This window comes from Equus quagga, chromosome 3 (genome assembly GCF_021613505.1).
Source record: "Equus quagga isolate Etosha38 chromosome 3, UCLA_HA_Equagga_1.0, whole genome shotgun sequence".
Taxonomy (NCBI): domain Eukaryota; kingdom Metazoa; phylum Chordata; class Mammalia; order Perissodactyla; family Equidae; genus Equus; species Equus quagga.
The window spans coordinates 7,193,142-7,211,263 of record NC_060269.1 but is presented as its reverse complement, the minus strand read 5'-3'; the positions used below and the strand labels follow the sequence as shown (position 1 = coordinate 7,211,263).

The window sequence follows — 18,122 nt, the reverse complement described above, 5'->3', positions numbered from 1 at the left end:
CATAATACATTTTTATTTAATCACCTTTTTTTTTTTTTTCCAGTAATGAGAAAATCCAGTTCTCTGGAGAATGAGAACCTTCAAAGGCTTCCTTTAGTAAGTAGAACCCGAGTTCCACTTGTTACTTTGCCACCTGCTGATGGGCCACTTGACATAGATTCTTGTTCACATGGGATCGACGGTGACAGGCGAGAGTCTTCTGGTTCCCTCATGTTCAACCTGTGTCACGCGTCAGCTGTTCTTTCTTTTAGCCTTGGGCCTGAGGACCACAGTGAAACTTCCTCCTCTAAAAAATCTAGGGAAGTGACTCCAGGGGATGTTTCACTTCTCGATAATATATCTACTCAAAGCAAGTGGCTGAAATATCAGAATGTACCCCAAGGCAGCTTGACTACTCCAAGTAGAGTTGATAAGAAAGTGACAGATGGCTTCTTTGCTGTGGCTGTTCCCGGGATGCGCTTTAGTGATGCGGGTGAGAGACAGGGTGGTGCTGTGAGTGGATGCTCTGTAGGCCCCGTGCATCTGCAAATGATGAGAGGCATGCTTCACCAACAGCAGCAGGAGTCTAGCAACCAGGATTTGGCTTCCAGAAGGGAAGTACTTTCTCTGAATTTAAAGCAGATTTCCAAGACTGAGGAAATTCAAAGTGTGTTAGGAAAGTCTGCCTGCTCCATCTACAGTGTAACAGGAGATTTACAGGTGAGAAAAGGTACCAATGTCTCAGTACCTTGTTTCCAATAGTTATTGTCAGAATTTCAGCAAGAGCATTACCAAAATCAAGCTACAGTCACATCTTTAACTTAAAATCTTTCCTAGTAGTTGTGAAGATTAAGTGAAATTATGTATTTGAGTGAGGGTGTCTGGTGCAGTCTCTGGCACTCAATAGGTATTTAATAAATTACAGCTCTGACTGTGTCCACCACCACTTCCACTACTACGATTACTGTAATTGTTTCCATTCTTCACTGTTGGCTCTGTTTTGCTGATCAGATCATTATTTGGTAAAGGTACATCTTACTACATATTGGTTGTGAACAATTCTTATTATAGTTGTAACCAGAAATAGAGATCCATTCATATGAGTTAAGTTTTTCCTAGCAAAAAGTATTTAACAACTAATTGAGTGGCACACAGGAAAAGTCAGTCTAGGGGGCCGCCACGTGGCTGAGCGGTTAAGTTCGAGCGCTCCGCTTTGGCGGCCCAGGGTTTCGCCGGTTCACATCCTGGGTGCGGCCATGGCACCACTTGTCAGGCCACGCTGAGGCAGCGTCCCACATAGCACAACCAGAAAGACCCACAACTAGAATATACAACTATGTACTGGGAGGATTTGGGGAGAAAAAGCAGAAAAAAAAAAAAGATTGGCAACAGTTGTTAGCTCAGGTGCCAATCTTTAAAAAACAAAGAAAAGTCAGTCTTATTTATGATTAATAGTGCCATGCAGAGTCATTCTTGCCCTATTTGGTTTCTCACTTAAAGTTAGAAAATGATTTTCAAGGATTCTGGAAATCGAAAGGAAAGTTTATTTTCTTAAACATATGTATAGAAAATAATTCACTCATTAGTAAACAGTATTTTTCTGGAGTTATTATAATGACTTGAATTATTCCATTTCAGGAAATAAATAGCTCTGAGCTATGCTTCCCAAGTGGGCAGAAAATAAAATCTGCTTATCTTCCCCAACGGCAGATTCACATACCAGCTGTTTTTCAGTCATCTGCTCATTACAAACAGATTTTTTCATCTTGTCTCATAGGTATGACTGTTATCTTTTCATTTTATTATGGTTGATCGCTGCCTAATATAAGTAGTATTGCTGTGAGAAAGTGTAATATCTTATATTGTGAATTTTCATATTAAATTATCTACTTGAGATTTGTTCTTTTCCTTGTGTTTGCTCCAGTTTTTGACAGTAAGTTATATTCTAGTTTCAGATCAAAATTGAGTTTTAAAAGTGGGAAATGATAGTATTATCTTTTTCAAGTTATAGTTTTTCATTTTTTTTAAGCTATAAGTGTTACAAATGGTTTTGTTAAGTTAAGTAGGAAATTTTAAGTATGGTGCATAATTAGTTTTGATGGTTTGTTTTATTGCACAAGGGCAAAACTTCCTTTTAAAAATGGATATTTTTATTAGGTTATGGTTTACTCTGTTAAAAGGCTGTTTTCAAATTTAGCTAACAAACAGCACATATGTGATACAAACAGAATTATTTTGTATTTAATTTTCATCTGCATCTATCTTTCTCTTTTTTATAGAACATCTAAATATATTGCTGTTTGGATTGGCACAAAGGTTGCACAAAGCTCTTTCAAAAGTTGACATATCATTTTACACATCATCAAAAAGAGAGAAACTGAAAAATGTGGAAAATAATGTGCCATCCTGCCACCATCATCAACCTGCAAAACTTGTCATGGTTAAAAAGGAAGGTCCAAATAAGGTATTGTTTCCTCTTCCCCTCTCGTTGCCCCAGCAAATACTTGTCTTATGAAAAGTTAGGTACCTATTGCTTTATGACAAGCTTAGTTAAAGAGTGAGTCTTGATTAGGAGCCTTCTACTTGAGCAATTAGTAGCTGACGTATAGTAAACTCTCAATAAATTGTTATTGAAAGATGATCTGTGTTTGAAGATAGAAAAATGATTAACCTTCAAGTTGCTTAGGAACTTATTGTGTAGTAGTGGATGGAGAGAGATACACTAAAGGAACTTTTATATAATACTGTAATGGATAAAGTAGGAGGGATATTCCCAAGTCACAGTGAGAACACTGAGAAAGGATCATATCCCAGCCTGAGGGCTTAGAGAATGCAGAGATGAGTCTGAAGGAAGTGAAGGTTGAAACTACTCTACTGTGTGATCCCCAGTACGAGTAACAGATAAGGCCAGGGGAATAGAAAAGGATACTGATTTAATTTTTATTGCTGAGAAGTCAAGTTAGTAAAATATATATTGATCGATGGTTTGTACTGATTTGTAAGACTGTACGTTCATTCATAATAATAGAATTTTCTTCCATTGTTTGCAGCATTCTACATCATCATTAGTTGAGTATGTAAATTTGGATTTAAATTTAATTGTCAAAAGCGAGAATTCATAAATGATATAATCATAGAATCAAATATTATAGAGTCACTAAGTCTTCTTTTCTTTTTAAGATTATTTGATGACTTGGTTGTCATACTCATAGTATGTTGTCAGGTATAAGGGTTAGGTTATAGAGTAGAAAATGTGTTGTTATCTGAGTTTTGTTGTAAAAAAAACTATACTTGTGTGTATCCTCATGTGTGTGCTCATGCACACTTGTGTGAATGAGAGAAAAGGCTGGAAAGAAATGGAAAAGGTGTTCCTGCTGGTTGTTTCTGGGCAGCTTTCAGTTGTCTATAGTGAACATTTTAAATCAGAAAAACAGTGAATTTTATTTTTCAAATAAGCTTATATTCTCAGAATAATGTAATTTTTTGATAAAGAGAAAATAAATGGAAAAGAAGGTGGTTTTAAATTTTAATTTATTGTTTAAATTAATTAAGAAGATTAAGTTGTGTAGTGACTAATTTATTGGAGTACATTAATGCCAAGCAGCCTTTATAAAGGTCTTGACATACATAATATAAAAACAGTAAAAAATAAAAACATTATTTTTCTTACGAAATTTTTCTATCTTTTTCCCCTTAGGGTCGCCTCTTTTATACCTGTGATGGAGCCAAAGCTGACCGATGTAAATTTTTCAAGTGGCTTGAAGAAGTGACCCCAGGATATTTAACACAGGAAGAATCTCTACCTAGCGTGGTTTTAACTGATATAAAGAGTATTGGCTTGTACTTAAGAAGTCAAAAGATACCCCTCTATGAGGAATGCCAGCTTTTGGTGAGGTATGTTGTATGGTACCAAATAATTGCCTCTAATTATATCAGAAAATAGTAACCTCACAGAATTATCATCAGTTTTAAAAGAGATTGAGATAGGAAAAGTATCTCAAAGATAGAGTACCTCTGTTTTTATAATTCTAAAATGGGAATAATCCCCTAGAGCTGTTTTTGGCCCCCTCTAAACATCAAGAAGTGTCAGCAATGTCAGGGTAACTGGCAGGAATACTATTTTTCTAACAATTTTTATATATAGCCACAATCCTAAGTGAAACCCTATTGAACAAACCACAAGAATAGTTTTTAATCAGTGCAGGATAATAGGTAGTTGTCCTTCACAAGCCTGAACTACACAGTTTATAGGATAATAGAATGCTGCTATTTGGAAATATGTCTTATAAAAGTGGGATTACCCAAAAGAGTAAATATAATGAGCATTTGCATGCTAATTTAATAATAACAACATTTATTAGGAGCTTGTATATGCCAGGGACTCTTCCAAGCACTTTATATTTATTTTTTCAGTTCATCTTCATAATCTATAAGATATGGAAATAATAGGGATAATTTATTATTCCAATTTTACAATTATAGAAACTGAGGTACTCTATCTTTTAGATACTTTCCTGTCTCTATCTTTTTTAAAACTAATGATAATTATATCAGGGTTGCTATTTTCTTCCTTTGACACAGTACATCTTTATTTTGTATACATGTATGAAATTATATAACATACACCCTGTTTTTCTTTTTGTGCTGTATTTTAAAATTTAAAAAAAAATTTGTACCTTCAAACTTCCGTTATAAAATAAATAAGTCATAGGGATGTAATGTGGAGCATGGTGGCTATAGTTAGTAATACTGTGTTGTGTATCGAAAGTTGCTAAGAGAGTAGATCTTAAAAGTTATTATCATAAGAAAAAACATTTGTAACTGTGTGGTGATGGATGTTAACTAGACTTATTGTGGTGATCACTTCGCAATGTATACATATATCGAATCATGTTGTACACAGGAAACAATGTTATATGTCAATTACATCTCAATAAAAAAGTTTGTATCTTAATATTCAAAGTTATTTTTGTTTTTTATTCATTTTGCAGAAAGGGATTTGATTTTCAAAGAAAACGGTATGGCAAACTAAAGAAGTTTTCTACTGTAAATCCTGAATTTTATAGTGAATCTAAAAGCAAACTCTATCTTAAGCTGAGTCGGAAGGAAATTTCTTCAGCTTATAGCAAAGGCAAGTTGATCTGATCATGTTGCTGACTGAGTCTAGCGTTGTTTCTCAGTTATATGCAGCTCTGCAAATTCTTTCCATTGAAGAGATTTGTTTAAAGTACGGTTTAATAGTATATATTGTGAATTACTGTATAATTAATTAGACTATTTGTAAAAAGCACATTTTAAAATTTTATCTTCTTAAGAAACTTTGCTAAAGGCTACCAAAAACTTTAATTTTATTTAAAAAGTCACAGTAAGTTCTTGGCATCATATAAATCAGTGTATTGATTCAACTGTACTTTGACCAATATCAAAAATAAACTGAAGATGTAATGAGTTTATTGATAACTGCTGTCATTGTCTGCACACTTTGATGACACTGGACCCCAAATTTTGTATATTTGAAAGTAAAATCCTTAAAAAATTCTTTTTCCAAGGACCTTAAGTACACTAATTTAGGTTAATCATTATCTCTGGTTTCATGACCTACTCTTGCCATTGATCTTTACCTAGTTTGCTTTAGTTATTTAATTAGTTATTTTAAATGATATAAGTGTGAGTCCACAAACCAAAGCAAAATTCAGTACCTTTATAGCTGCCTGAATTTAATATAAAGTAACCCCACTGATGGTCTCTCCTAACGTAAGGTAGTTAGCATTTTGATCCCTGTGTTCATTAACATCTTGCTTTCCTTTGTATAGAGGTGTATATAAATGAATTTCCAAGATCGTGTTTCAAATTTTAAGTTTTTAGGTTTTTTGGTGTTTTGTGAGGAAGATTGGCCCTGAGCTAACATCTGCTGCCAAGCCTCCTCTTTTTGCTTGAGGAAGACTGTCCCTGAGCTAACATCTGTGCCAGTCTTCCTCTATTTTGTGTGTGGGCTGCCTCCACAGCGTGGCTTGATAAGTGATGTGTAGGTCTGTGACCAGGGTCCGAACCTTTGAACCCCAGGCCACTGAAGCGGAGTACGTGAACTTAACCACCATGCCATGAGGCCAGCCCCAGTTTTTAGTTATTTCTTTCTTTCTTTCTTTCTTTAATTTTTTAAAATTTTTATTGCAGTAACATTGGATTATAATATTATATAACTTTCAGGTGCACATCGTAATATATTTCAAATTCTGTGTAGATTACATCGTGTTCACCCCCCCAAAGACTAATTACAATCTATCACCACACACATGTGTGTAATCACCCTTTTTTTTCTTTTTATTAAGATTATGATAGTTTACAACCCTGTGAAATTTCAGTTGTACATTATTGTTAGTCATGTTGTTTTTAGTTATTTTTTAACATTACTAAAATGATATAATTCTAGATGTAATCTTTTGGAATTTATCTTTTTCACTTAATAGTATATTGCTGCAATATATACGTATTATTGATGTTGGTCTAAAATCTAGAGTCTAGATTACTTGTTTGGATTTCTGTCTAAGACTTTATTTTGTGAATATGCCACAGTTCATTCATTCACTCTTCCATTGATGGTCATTTTGGTTTCCGCACTTTGCCTTTGGGAACAGTATGCTCTGAATCTCTCTTGTAGATGTGCAGGAGTTTTTTTCAGATATAATCCTAGGAATGAAAATGCTGTGTTACAGCCTGGGAAAATGCCCCACACAGATTTAGGCTGTAGTGCCAAACTGCTTTCTACAGCAGTTACATCAGTGTGTACTCCTGCTGTCATGTGGCTCCGCCTACTCAAATGCATGTGAAGGGTCTCATGGTGGTTTTAGTTTGCAGTTCTGTGCTCACCAGTGATGTTGAACAGCGCTTCATGTGTTTGTTAGCTATGTACTCCTTCTTACCCATTTTACTGTTGTGTTGTTTGTGATCTTATTTATAGTTCTTGTATATTCTTCATGTTAATTGTTTGTTGATCATATGTATTTTGACTGTCTGCTCCCAGTTTGTATCATGTCTTTTCACTTACTTTAAGGTATCTTTAGATAAACAAGAATTATTTTTTAATATAGTCAGATTTATTAGTCTTTTTTTCTTTTTATATTGCTTTTTGTGTCTTATTTTAAAAATCCCTATGCTAAGGTCTAAAATTATTCACCTATATTTTCTACTAATTGTCATAAAGTTTTGTTTTTTACATTTTTTTTTACTTCTTTAGAGTTTTTTAAGGTTTTCATAATGGCATAGTACATGAGAAAATCTTCAATCCCTTTGGAGTTTTTTTGTACATGGTATGAGATATGGACCCAATTTCATCTTTTTCTCTTTAATTAACAGTTTTGCTAGAATAATAATTTTTTATTGATTAATCTCTCTTTCCCTCTTGAATTGAAATGCTACCTCTGTCATATAACCAAGTTCAAAATAGTATAGGTCCGTTTCTGGAGTCATTAATTTTATATTGTTGTTCAATTTGTTTATCATTGTGCCAGTTCTACACTGTTTTAATTACTGTAGCTTCATCCATGGTATGCTTTCTCCCTGCTATTTTATTACTTTTTGGATCTTATATATTGAGGTTATTTTATTAGGTGCATATATATTTTAAATTGCTATTAGCTTCTTGAAACTTTTATCATTATTTAGAGACTCTCCATCTCTTATAATAGTCTTTTCTTAAAATCTAGTTATTAATATAGCTCTGTGAGGTTTGTTTTGACTAGTGTTTGCTCAATAAGTCTTCCAATCTTTTCATTCCAGCTTTGTGTGTATCTTGTATTATAGGTGTGTCCCTTATAAACAGCTTATGTCTGAATTTTAAAAATTTGACTGACAAATGGAATAAGTCCAATAGTTAAATTTATTATAATAATAGATATACTTGGGTATTTTTCTATGATCTTAAGTTATTTCTGTTTATCCCACTTTATCTATGCTCTTTTTAATCCTTTCGTTTTTTAAAAAAAATTGTTAGTTAAATCTTACCCTGCAATAAGACAAGAACTTAGAAAGTACTCACATGGCTTGTTTTCCCCCTTTGACCTCTTCTTTCACTCTCCCCACCCCCAGCACGTTGATGTTATCTAGACTAGTGCTTCTCAAAGGTGGTCTGCAGGCTGGTCTGGTCCACAAACTGGTACTGGTTCCCAGAAGGAGGTGAGGAGCTGCTCCCTAAATGCAAAGCGTCTGTGTCGCTAAGCAGACTGTTCAGTTGCGTTTTGCTTTGTTTTCTTTTGTTTTGTTTGCAGCAAGACGAATGAAGGAGGCATTATGATTTGTTGAATTACATTCTAGCACGAGCTTCTGGTTGCAGACCACTAACAAACTGTTCAGGGCAGGCTGCTTTAAGTAGCACAATTCTAAAATGTAAATTTTGGGTTAGTATGGATTTATTTTCTATCATTTTTTTGGATGCAACTACTTTTTAAAAGATGACTACAAATATGTGCAAAGTATTTAATTACCTTTATTTCATGTATTTCTTTTAGCAGCTCCTGGATTTTTCTCTCTTGTTTATGTATTTCATCAAAAACTGTTTGGAATGTAGGTCTTTCTATAGTAAACCTCCCGAAGCCTTCAATGTCTGAGAATATTTTTATTATATATTCATATTTGAATGATAGTTTGGTTACATATAAACTCTAGGTTCTAGCAGGTTTTGTGGTGGTGGTTTTTTTTTGTTTTGTTTTTTCTTTTAGCAAATCTTAATTTAGTCTTTCTAAATTATTCACTTGAGTTTTCTTAAAACGATTTTTTTCTTCATACTCGTATGGTTCAAATAATACATGATTAAGTTATATAATTATAATAACAAATACAAGTGTGGTATAAATAAGTTTTAGAATAAATACAATTGACTTTTTGTAAGTATAAATTCAACTGGTGGTAGAAATAGTGCACAGGTATTCTGGAAATAGCCTGCTAGCTGTCAGTGCTCACTATACTGTGGAGATGGGTAGGCCCATTATACAGAAAGAAAGGAGAACACTCATTAATCTGAAGCGTCAGTCAATTAAACGTCCATTTAGAGAACTTGTATTCTCCCATCCGAGTGCTAACCAGGCCAAACCCTGCTTAGCTTCTGAGACCAGACGAGATTGGGCAAGTTCAGGGTGGTATGGCCATAGACAAGAGAACTTGTATTCTGTCCATGATTGCCAACTTTATTTGAGCATGGAAACCATTATATGGCAGAGCATCTTTTTAGACTAATATTCTATCTTGGGTAAGTCTGATGTAGCTATAAAACTGTTTTATAAGAGAAAGATGAGTTACAGTTTGTCTTCTTTGCTTTATTTACATTGGTTTTTTGTTTGTTTGTTTTTTTGGTGTGTGTGAGGAAGATTGGCCCTGAGCTAACATCTGTGCCAATCTTCCTCTGTTTTTCGTATGTGGGATGCTGCCACGGCATGGCTTGATAAGTGGTGTCTAGGTCCACACTTGGGATCTGAACCCGTGAACCCCAGGCTGCCGAAGCAGAATGTGTGATCTTAACCACTATGCCATTGGGCCGGCCCTGACATTGTTTTTTTTTTAAATAATTATAAAACTAACTTTAAAAACATAAAACTAATAGAGTTAAAAACAAGGAAATGAAATGTTATTAGTTTGGATGGAATCTTGTAGATGATAGTAACCATTTTGTTTTTTGAGAAATAATGTAAGAGTAAGCATCTAAGAAATCCATAGTAGCTTGGGATTCAGCATAGTTCTGGGTCCTTTTGACAGTGTTTGTCGTTTCAGATGATCTCTGGGTTGTTTCGAAAGCCCTAGACTTTGAACTGGATACGTTTATTGCATGCAGTGCTTTCTTTTCAGATGATCTCTGGGTTGTTTCGAAAACCCTAGACTTTGAACTGGACACGTTTATTGCATGCAGTGCTTTCTTTGGACCGTCATCTGCCAATGAGGTGGAGCTACTACCTTTGAAAGGTTACTTCCCCTCTAAGTGGCCCACTCACAGTAAGTATTACCATGGCCATGTTACTTTATATTAAAAAAGAATGATAGACATGAAGTAGGCTGTGAGCAAGAGTGCTAACTTTGTGTGGGATTGTTTGATTAAAGCCAATGAAAACATTCACCTCTACTTCCTACTGTTGTATACAATGTGTTCCTGAAAATGTGTGTGAAAGTTGGATATATGAATATTTCTGCAGTTCAAGTCCCAGAGGGCTAACAATAGAATCAAATCTTGACCCCTCACTTAATATTTTTGATAAAGTTTTGTTAAAGTTAAATTTTACACGATATATACTTGATTTTTAAAAATGTAAACATTAAACATATAAATAAGAATTTCTCAAGTAATTTCCTACATCAAATTTTGATTCTCTTGGTTTATTGAATTCTCTTGGTTTGTTATTCTAATAGGGTACATTTAGTAGCAAATCATTTACTTTTACATTGAGAACATCTTGTAGATTTTGCAAGAGATTTTGCAAGTTGTTGAGCAGGAGGGTATGATTTTTATTTTGAGAGTAGTTTATCATCTGCCTTGAGAAATCCTTTTGGTTTTTTAGTGGGGAGGAAGAGTGGCCCTGAGCTAACTGCTGTTGCCAATCTCCCACTTTTTACTTGAGGAAGACTGTCGCTGAGCTAACATCTGTGCCCATCTTCCTCTATATTTTTTGTGGGATGGTGCCACAGTATGGTTTGATAGGGGGGCCAGGTCCGTGCCCAGGATCTGAACCTGTGAACCCTGGGCCGCCAAAGTGGAGTGTGCAAACTTAACCACTATGCCACCGGGCCAGCCCCTTGAGAAATTCTTAATAAGACAGTATAGGCTACCAGCTTTATTTTTCTTTTAGTAAAGAAGGCTTTAATAAGCTGAATCCCTATGCAGTCCTATGAATCCATAGACTTCTCTATACATTTCAGTCTCTGGAATAATTTCTGATGGTTGAATTTGGTCCATAACTAATTAAAGATACGGCATTTAATGACTTATTTCAAGTATTTTATATACATTTTTAACTTTTGATTTTTTTCTTTGAGAACTGAATAAACCTAATCAACCAGCTTGAGTCCAATAAGAGCCTAATTAAGTGAATGTTTGTCACTTTTCACATGCATATTTTCGTATTTGCTGCACTTGTTTCCTGACCAACATCAGCATTCTAACTTTTCCATATATTTCTATAAGGTAATTGAGGAAAAAATGCAAGAAAATGTTCAAAAACTACACAAATGCCACTGTACAGCACAAGGTGATACGCTGATAAAGGAACTGCTGCCTGTCAAGCAGCACACCACGCACTAACTCACAACAGTTGTTTTTCTTCATCAGCGGATGTGCGGAAGTCCAAATTTGATTTAAGTTATACAGTTTGTGGGTACCCATATATGAAGTATGAAAGAGCAGTTAGTATTGTAGCTAAATGGATAAAGGAAGTCTGTGTGTACGTGAGGGTTTATTTTATGTCATGTGATTCATTCAGTAGCTGAACACTGCGTTAGTCTTTTTTAACGGTCCATTTTACTTACATTAAATGTTCATTTTCTGCATCCTCTCTATAGTGGTGGTTCATGCACTCTTGGTTTGTAACGCTAGCACAGAGCTGACCACTTTGAAAAACATCCAGGACTACTTTAATCCAGCTACTCTGCCTCTAACACAGAGCCTGTTAACGCTGTAAGTCATTATTTACCTCCAGGTCTTTGGTATTCCAAAATGGTGACTAAATGTGAATATGAAATTGCAGCAAAAGTGTATTACATAAATTTTTGCCAAAACATTTTTAATTATCTTTTAGAGATTATGAGATTACTGTGGGTCACTAGTTAAAAATGAAAAGATAAAGGGAAATATGCATCGTTTGCCATCACTCCATCCATCCAGCCATCCATCCATCCATCCATTTATTTATTATGATTGAGACTAATAAATGTTATTGCAAATGTTTTCCCTTTGTCAAGGAGTGATTTCTTAAGGATCTTTTGAGTGTTGACTTTATTTTTCTATTCATCTGTGTTTTTCTGCTGCAAATTATTTAACATTTAAAAGAATCATTTTGCAGCTTGAATTCAGTATGTATATTGATACTGATTTTATCTCTTGACATAACCTTTATCTCATTTTTAATTTCTCAAGCACTATGCCCCCTTTTTAAAAATTGGTAGTGATATCATATTAAATTCATTAAAATGATAGAAAAAGTCTAGTTTCTAGTTTGGAATGTTATGATCTGTCTTGTGGTATTTCATTTTTCTCAACATAATGAAGTCCTAGGTAAAAAAAGTTTCTTTCTTTTTGAGGAAGATTAGCCCTGAGCTAACATCTGCCACCAATCCTCCTCTTTTTTTGCTGAGGAAGGCTGGCTCTGAGCTAACATCCATGCCCATCTTCCTCTGCTTTATGTGTGGGATGCCTACCACAGCATGGCTTGTCAAGCAGTGCCATGTCTGCACCCAGGATCTGAACTGGCGAACCCCAGGCCACCAAGGCAGAACGTGCACACTTAACCACTGCGCCACAGGGCTGGCCCCAAAATAAATATCTTTATGATTCCATTATGTTATTTATCTGCTTCCAAATGAATTCAGGCTGTATAGAAATAGAAATAAAACCAATTTATTTATTGCAGTTTTACCTGAAATAGAGGCTGTATTAATTATCTCAGTTTTATATAATAGAATGTGGCTTTAAATTCAGTACACCACTTATTAGCTGTGTGCTTTTTAGGAAAAAATTTAATGTTTCTGCATCTTTATTTGAGATAATTAACTACTTCCTAGTGTTGTTGTGAAGATTACATCAAATGCCATATAAAATGCTCGCATAGTGCCAGTGCATAGTAGGTATTCAACAAATGTTAGTTCTCTTCTTTTCTACCCTCCTCCAAATTGGGGTTTATATCCATTTGCACCCATGAAAAAGCTTCTGTGATGCTTAAAAAGTGGAAGCAAAGTTATGAATAGGTTTACTCACCTTTTTCAAAAGCCCCTCATTTTTCTTTGATTTTATTTACTGCCTTTTTACTAGGTCTTCATCAACTACAGTTAGCAACAAGAGAGTCAATAAGAGAAAATTTATCCCACCGGCCTTTTCGAATATCAACACAAAGTTTGAACTCCTCAGCCTAGGAGCAACGTTGCAGTTAGCTAGTGAGTTAATTCAGGCACACGAGTTAAACAAGGACCAAGCTACAGCTCTAATTCAGATAGCTCACATGATGGCCTCACACGAAAGCATGGAAGAAGTGGAGGAACTGCGAACCCCTACCCTCCCTATCACCATCATACATGGTAAGAAGCAAGAAAGAAACAGGCTAGTAAATACATTGTTATATAAGCTTTTATAACTCAGTCGGCTTGTTTGTCATTTCCTAGTCAAACAAGATTCCAGAATAACTCTAAATAGATTTTTTGAATCTGAACCTGTTTTGGTAAACCATTAGGTGAGAGCAGAACTGTCCACCCTAAATGGGAGAATGGGTAGGGTATCTGATGAATGAGTCGCATTGCTCATTCGTATCCAAGTGTCCAGATTGATCTAGATGTCTACGTGTTGCTCTGTTAGAGTGGACTTCAACTCTGACCAGCAAAGCCGTGTATTTCCTATCAGCTCGCTCTTCCCTCCTTCACAGCAGCTGTTCCAAACCTTCCTTCTTCTCATAACCCCATCGTTGCCCCTGCTCCACTCTCTGAAATTGGTCTTACCTCTGGAACACGAAGTGGAGTTCATAACAGCAGCTCCTTCCAATGTCCTGCCCTCCTTCTCCGATTTGCCTAAGTTGGGACCTCTGTTAGCCCTTTTGGTTCTCCCAGTGAAGGAGCTGTGCTTTCTCCTCTTCAGAGCTAATGCCTCTGTCTGGATTCTGTCACCTCTTCAGCTCATTCCCTCTCGCCTCCACTCCAAAGCTGATCTTGCTTTTTGTACTATTTTGAGGATTTACATCACATCCACCTTGTTGACCAAGCTAGACATCTGGGTGTCGTCCTAGATTATTCTTCCTCCCTGGACTAAGTGACTTTTGCTTAATCCTCCTCATACTCTCTTACTGTTGACCTCCCCCCATGAGATCAGTCCCTGAGATGTTTCCCTTCTAGTGTCTGCCTGTCTTTCATATCGATTCTCTCTGCTCAGTTCACTTGCACTGCCACTTAATCCAAGCCTCGTCGCACCTCCATCTAGCCTAGTGGGCAGAATCCTGCATTTTTATCCTGGCTGTATCATGCATTAGCTGTATGATCTTGGGCAGGTTGCTTATCTCTTAGCTTTAATTTCCTACTCTGTAAAATGGGTTGATAATAGCCTCTGTCTCGAAGGGTTGGAGGATGAAGTGAGTTAACGTTGGTGAAGGGCTTGGGACAGTGCCTGGCACAGGGCAGGAGCTTAGTGAAGTTAGCATGTTTACTGTTAGGATTATCTCACACAGCTTTCTAATTGATCTACCTTTACTTTTACCTTTCTTCATGTTTTCACTCAAGGAATTTTTCTAAAACACAATCTGATTAAGTCAATTCCATTGCTTAAAATCCTGCAGTGACTTCCCCTGGCCTTTAAGACAAAACTCCAACTCTTTAGCCATAGCAAGCAGAGCTCTTGTGATTTGTCCCCTTGTCTACCTTGTCACCTCGTCTCTTGCCTATTCGCCACAGGCTGTATGGAAATACTTAACGGCCTCGTGCGTTGTCATGCCTCTGCCCAGAAGGACCCTGTCTTTGAGCAGACTGGCTATCTTATTCTGGAAGACTTAGTTCTGCTGCTGCTTATCTTTAGGAAGCATTCCCACCTCCACCAAAGCAGGGAGAGCTGTTCTTTCTCTGACACCCTAACGGTGTTATTTAACATATTATTTATCATTGTTCCTTTACTTTGCCTATCTTCCTAAGTAGCCTAGGGTCTCATTAAATGTGGAGGTCTTTTGGTTATTTATTTATTTATCCTTTGTGCTGAGCACACAGTGGGCACTCAATTAATGTTTTTTGAATAAATAAATGGAGAAGAGAGGGAGATAGATGAAATATTTCTTGTGCTTTCAGAAACTTAATTATGATATTGCCTTTATTTTTTTCTCCTCCTTCAAAATAATTAGGTGTTTTTGGAGCAGGAAAGAGTTATTTGCTGGCAGTGGTGATTTTGTTTTTTGTACAGCTATTTGAGAAGAGTGAAGCTCCTACAGTTGGAAATGCAAGACCATGGAAACTTCTGATTTCTTCTTCCACTAATGTAGCTGTTGACAGAGTACTTCTTGGGTCAGTATGACAAGTGTATTTAAGTAGCTAATGTTTAGGTTATTGTTGAGAAAGGCAATCCACCATAGGCCCTGAGTGTCCATGCACACTTTTGCTGGGTATGCCAAAAATGCATGGCCTTTGTCTCTGACTCAAGAGGTGGTATCCAGAAACAGTAATAGGCTAACTTATTAGTTTGTAAGTAGGATAAAATAAAATACCAAACCTGACAATTTTGGCACAAGGTTGGGATACTTATGTAAAAATTTGAGTTCAGCCAAGAACATGTAGAGCTGAAAGGTGTGTTGTTGGAGGAGGCAATAAGCCCTGGGATGCTGACATACCCACCGGGATGCTAAAGACGCAAGGCCTTGAGTCCTCTTACCCAAGACATTTCTCAGGGTTGTGTTTACAACAAGCAACCTTGACTGATAAGGTCATGTCTCCCTCTGGGACAAAGAGCAGGTTTGCTTACTAAGCTCCAAGCTTAGTGTTCCTTTCCTACAGCTCAGCCCACTACATGTGCAGGCATCCATCTGGACCCTCTGCCTCTCCTCAGAGGACTTGAGGACCAAGGAAAACCAATGCAGATATATTGATGCTTATGCTGCTTCCTGTGCCATGAGTTAAAGTCCTCTGTCGCTGACCCAGGAGCCTTGGAAGTAGGCTAAAATTGCAGAACCAAATTGTAGGTCATTCTCTTGTCTACCTGCTGTATGAAAATATAGTGGTAAAATAGCTGAACAATTTAATTAAATTATGTGTTTGGTTTCAATAAGAGGGATCTAAAGAAGGCAACACAATCTGTTTGCAGGGATACAATTTTTGTGATTGTGTAAGATTTTATTAAAAATACAAAGAACTATTACATAATATTTTACCAATATTCCAGTGTTTAATGATCTGAATTTCAGCATAAATGATGAAGTTTAATTAGGAGAAATAATCCTTTACTTATAAGTGGCTTTTTAAAAATTAACTTTTATAATTACATATGTTAATATTTATGATAGAAAATATGCAGACTATACAGATAATATTATATTTCTTTACAAATTTTTTATATATATATACACACACACACATTTTGTTTTCCAAACTTGGTATTCAACAGTATATATTGTTTTGTGTCCTGCTTTTTTTACTTAAAGATTATTTCTCTATATCAAATCGTCTTAGAAAACATAATTTTTCATAGCTCTATTATATGCAATGATTAGCCTTTAGTTAAGCAATTTTTTTTTTATTGAGGTCATAATAGCTTATAACATTGTGAAATTTCAGTTGTACGTTATTTGTCAGTCACCATATAAATGTGCCCCTTCACTCCTTGTGCCCATTCCTTCCCCTCTGGTAAGCACTAAACTGTTCTCTTTGTCCATGTGTTAGTTTATCTTCCACATCTGAGTGAAGTCGTATGTAAGGTGATATCTTAGTGTGGTTTTGATTTGCATCTCCCTGATGATTAGTGATGTTGAACATCTTTTCATGTGCCTTTTGGCCATCTGTACATCTCCTTTGGAAAAATGTCTGTTCACATTCTCTGCCCATTTTTTGATCAGGGTGTTTGTTTTTTTGTTGTTTAGTTATGTGAGTTCTTTGTATAGTTTGGAGATTAACCCCTTGTTGGATAAATGATTTGTACGTATTTTCTCCCAGTTGGTGTCTTTTTGTTTTGTTCCTGGTTTTCTTTGCCTCGCAGATGCTCTTTAGTTTGGTCAAGTCCCACTTGTTTATTTTCTCTTTTGTTTCCCTGGTCTGAGTAGACGTGGTATTTGAGAAGATCCTTCTAAGACCAGTGTCAAAGAGTGTACTGCCTATATTTTCTTCTAGGAGTTTTATGATTTCAGGTCTTAGCTTCAAGTCTTTGATCCATTTTGAGTTAATTTTTGTGTATGGCGAAAGATAACCTTTATTCTTTTGCATGTGGCTGTCCAGTTTTCCCAACACCATTTGTTGAAGAGACTTTGCTTTCTCCATTGTATGTTCTTAGCTCCTCTGTCGAAGATTAGCTATCTGTAGATGTGTCGTTTTATTTCTGGACTTGCAATTCTGTTCCACTGATCTGTGTGCCTGTTTTTTTTACCAGTACCATGCTGTTTTGATTACTATGGCTTTGTAGTATATTTTGAAGTCAGGGATTGCGACACCTTCAGCTGTGTTCTTTTTTCTCAGGATTGCTTTAGCTATTGCTTTGGTTGCCCCATATGAATTTTAGGATTCTTTGTTCTATTTCTGTGAAGAATATCATTGGAATTCTGATTGGGATTGCATTGAATTTGTAGATTGCTGTAGGTAGTATGGACATTTTAAATATATTTATTCTTCTAATCCATGTGCATGGAATATCTTTCCATTTCTTTATGTCATTATTGATTTCTTTCAATCATATCTTATAGTTTTCACTGTATAGGTCTTTCACCTCCTTGATTAAATTTACTCCTAGATATTTTATTCTTTTTGTTGTGGTTGTAAATGTGATTGTATTCTTGAGTTCTCTTTCTCTTAGTTTGTTATTAGAGTGTTAGAGTGTAGAAATGCAACTGATTTTTGTAAGTTGATTTTGTACCCTGTAACTTTGCTGTAGTTGTTGATTATCTCTAGTAGTTTTCTGATGGATTCCTTAGGGTTTTCTATGTCTAAAATCATGTTGTCTGCAAACAGCGAGAGTTTCACTTCTTAATTGCCTATTTAGACTCCTTTTATTTCTTTTTCTCACCTAATTGCTCTGGCTGAAACCTCCAGAACTATGTTGAATAAGAGTGGTGAGAGTGGGCACCCTTGTCTTGTTCCTGTTCTCAGAAGGATGGCTTTCAGATTTTCCCCATTGACTATGATGTTGGCAGTGGTTTTATCATATATGGCCTTTATTATGTTGAAGTACTTTCCTTCTATATCCATTTTATTGAGAGTTTTTTTTTTATCATAAATGGATGTTGGATCTTGTC

General features: G+C 35.8%; 1 protein-coding gene across 1 annotated transcript in view; it reads left to right on the top strand.

The window, feature by feature from the left end:
- The window catches only part of ZGRF1 (zinc finger GRF-type containing 1), a 70,757-nt gene that overhangs the window by 34,952 nt on the left and 17,683 nt on the right, over positions 1-18,122 (top strand). The window contains exons 12-20 of the mRNA XM_046655824.1: positions 44-96; positions 1,618-1,756; positions 2,259-2,443; positions 3,677-3,873; positions 4,971-5,110; positions 9,814-9,957; positions 11,515-11,629; positions 12,980-13,242; positions 15,036-15,195. Coding sequence (XP_046511780.1) covers positions 44-96; positions 1,618-1,756; positions 2,259-2,443; positions 3,677-3,873; positions 4,971-5,110; positions 9,814-9,957; positions 11,515-11,629; positions 12,980-13,242; positions 15,036-15,195 — 1,396 coding nt within the window. The remainder of the gene's footprint in view (positions 1-43; positions 97-1,617; positions 1,757-2,258; positions 2,444-3,676; positions 3,874-4,970; positions 5,111-9,813; positions 9,958-11,514; positions 11,630-12,979; positions 13,243-15,035; positions 15,196-18,122) is intronic.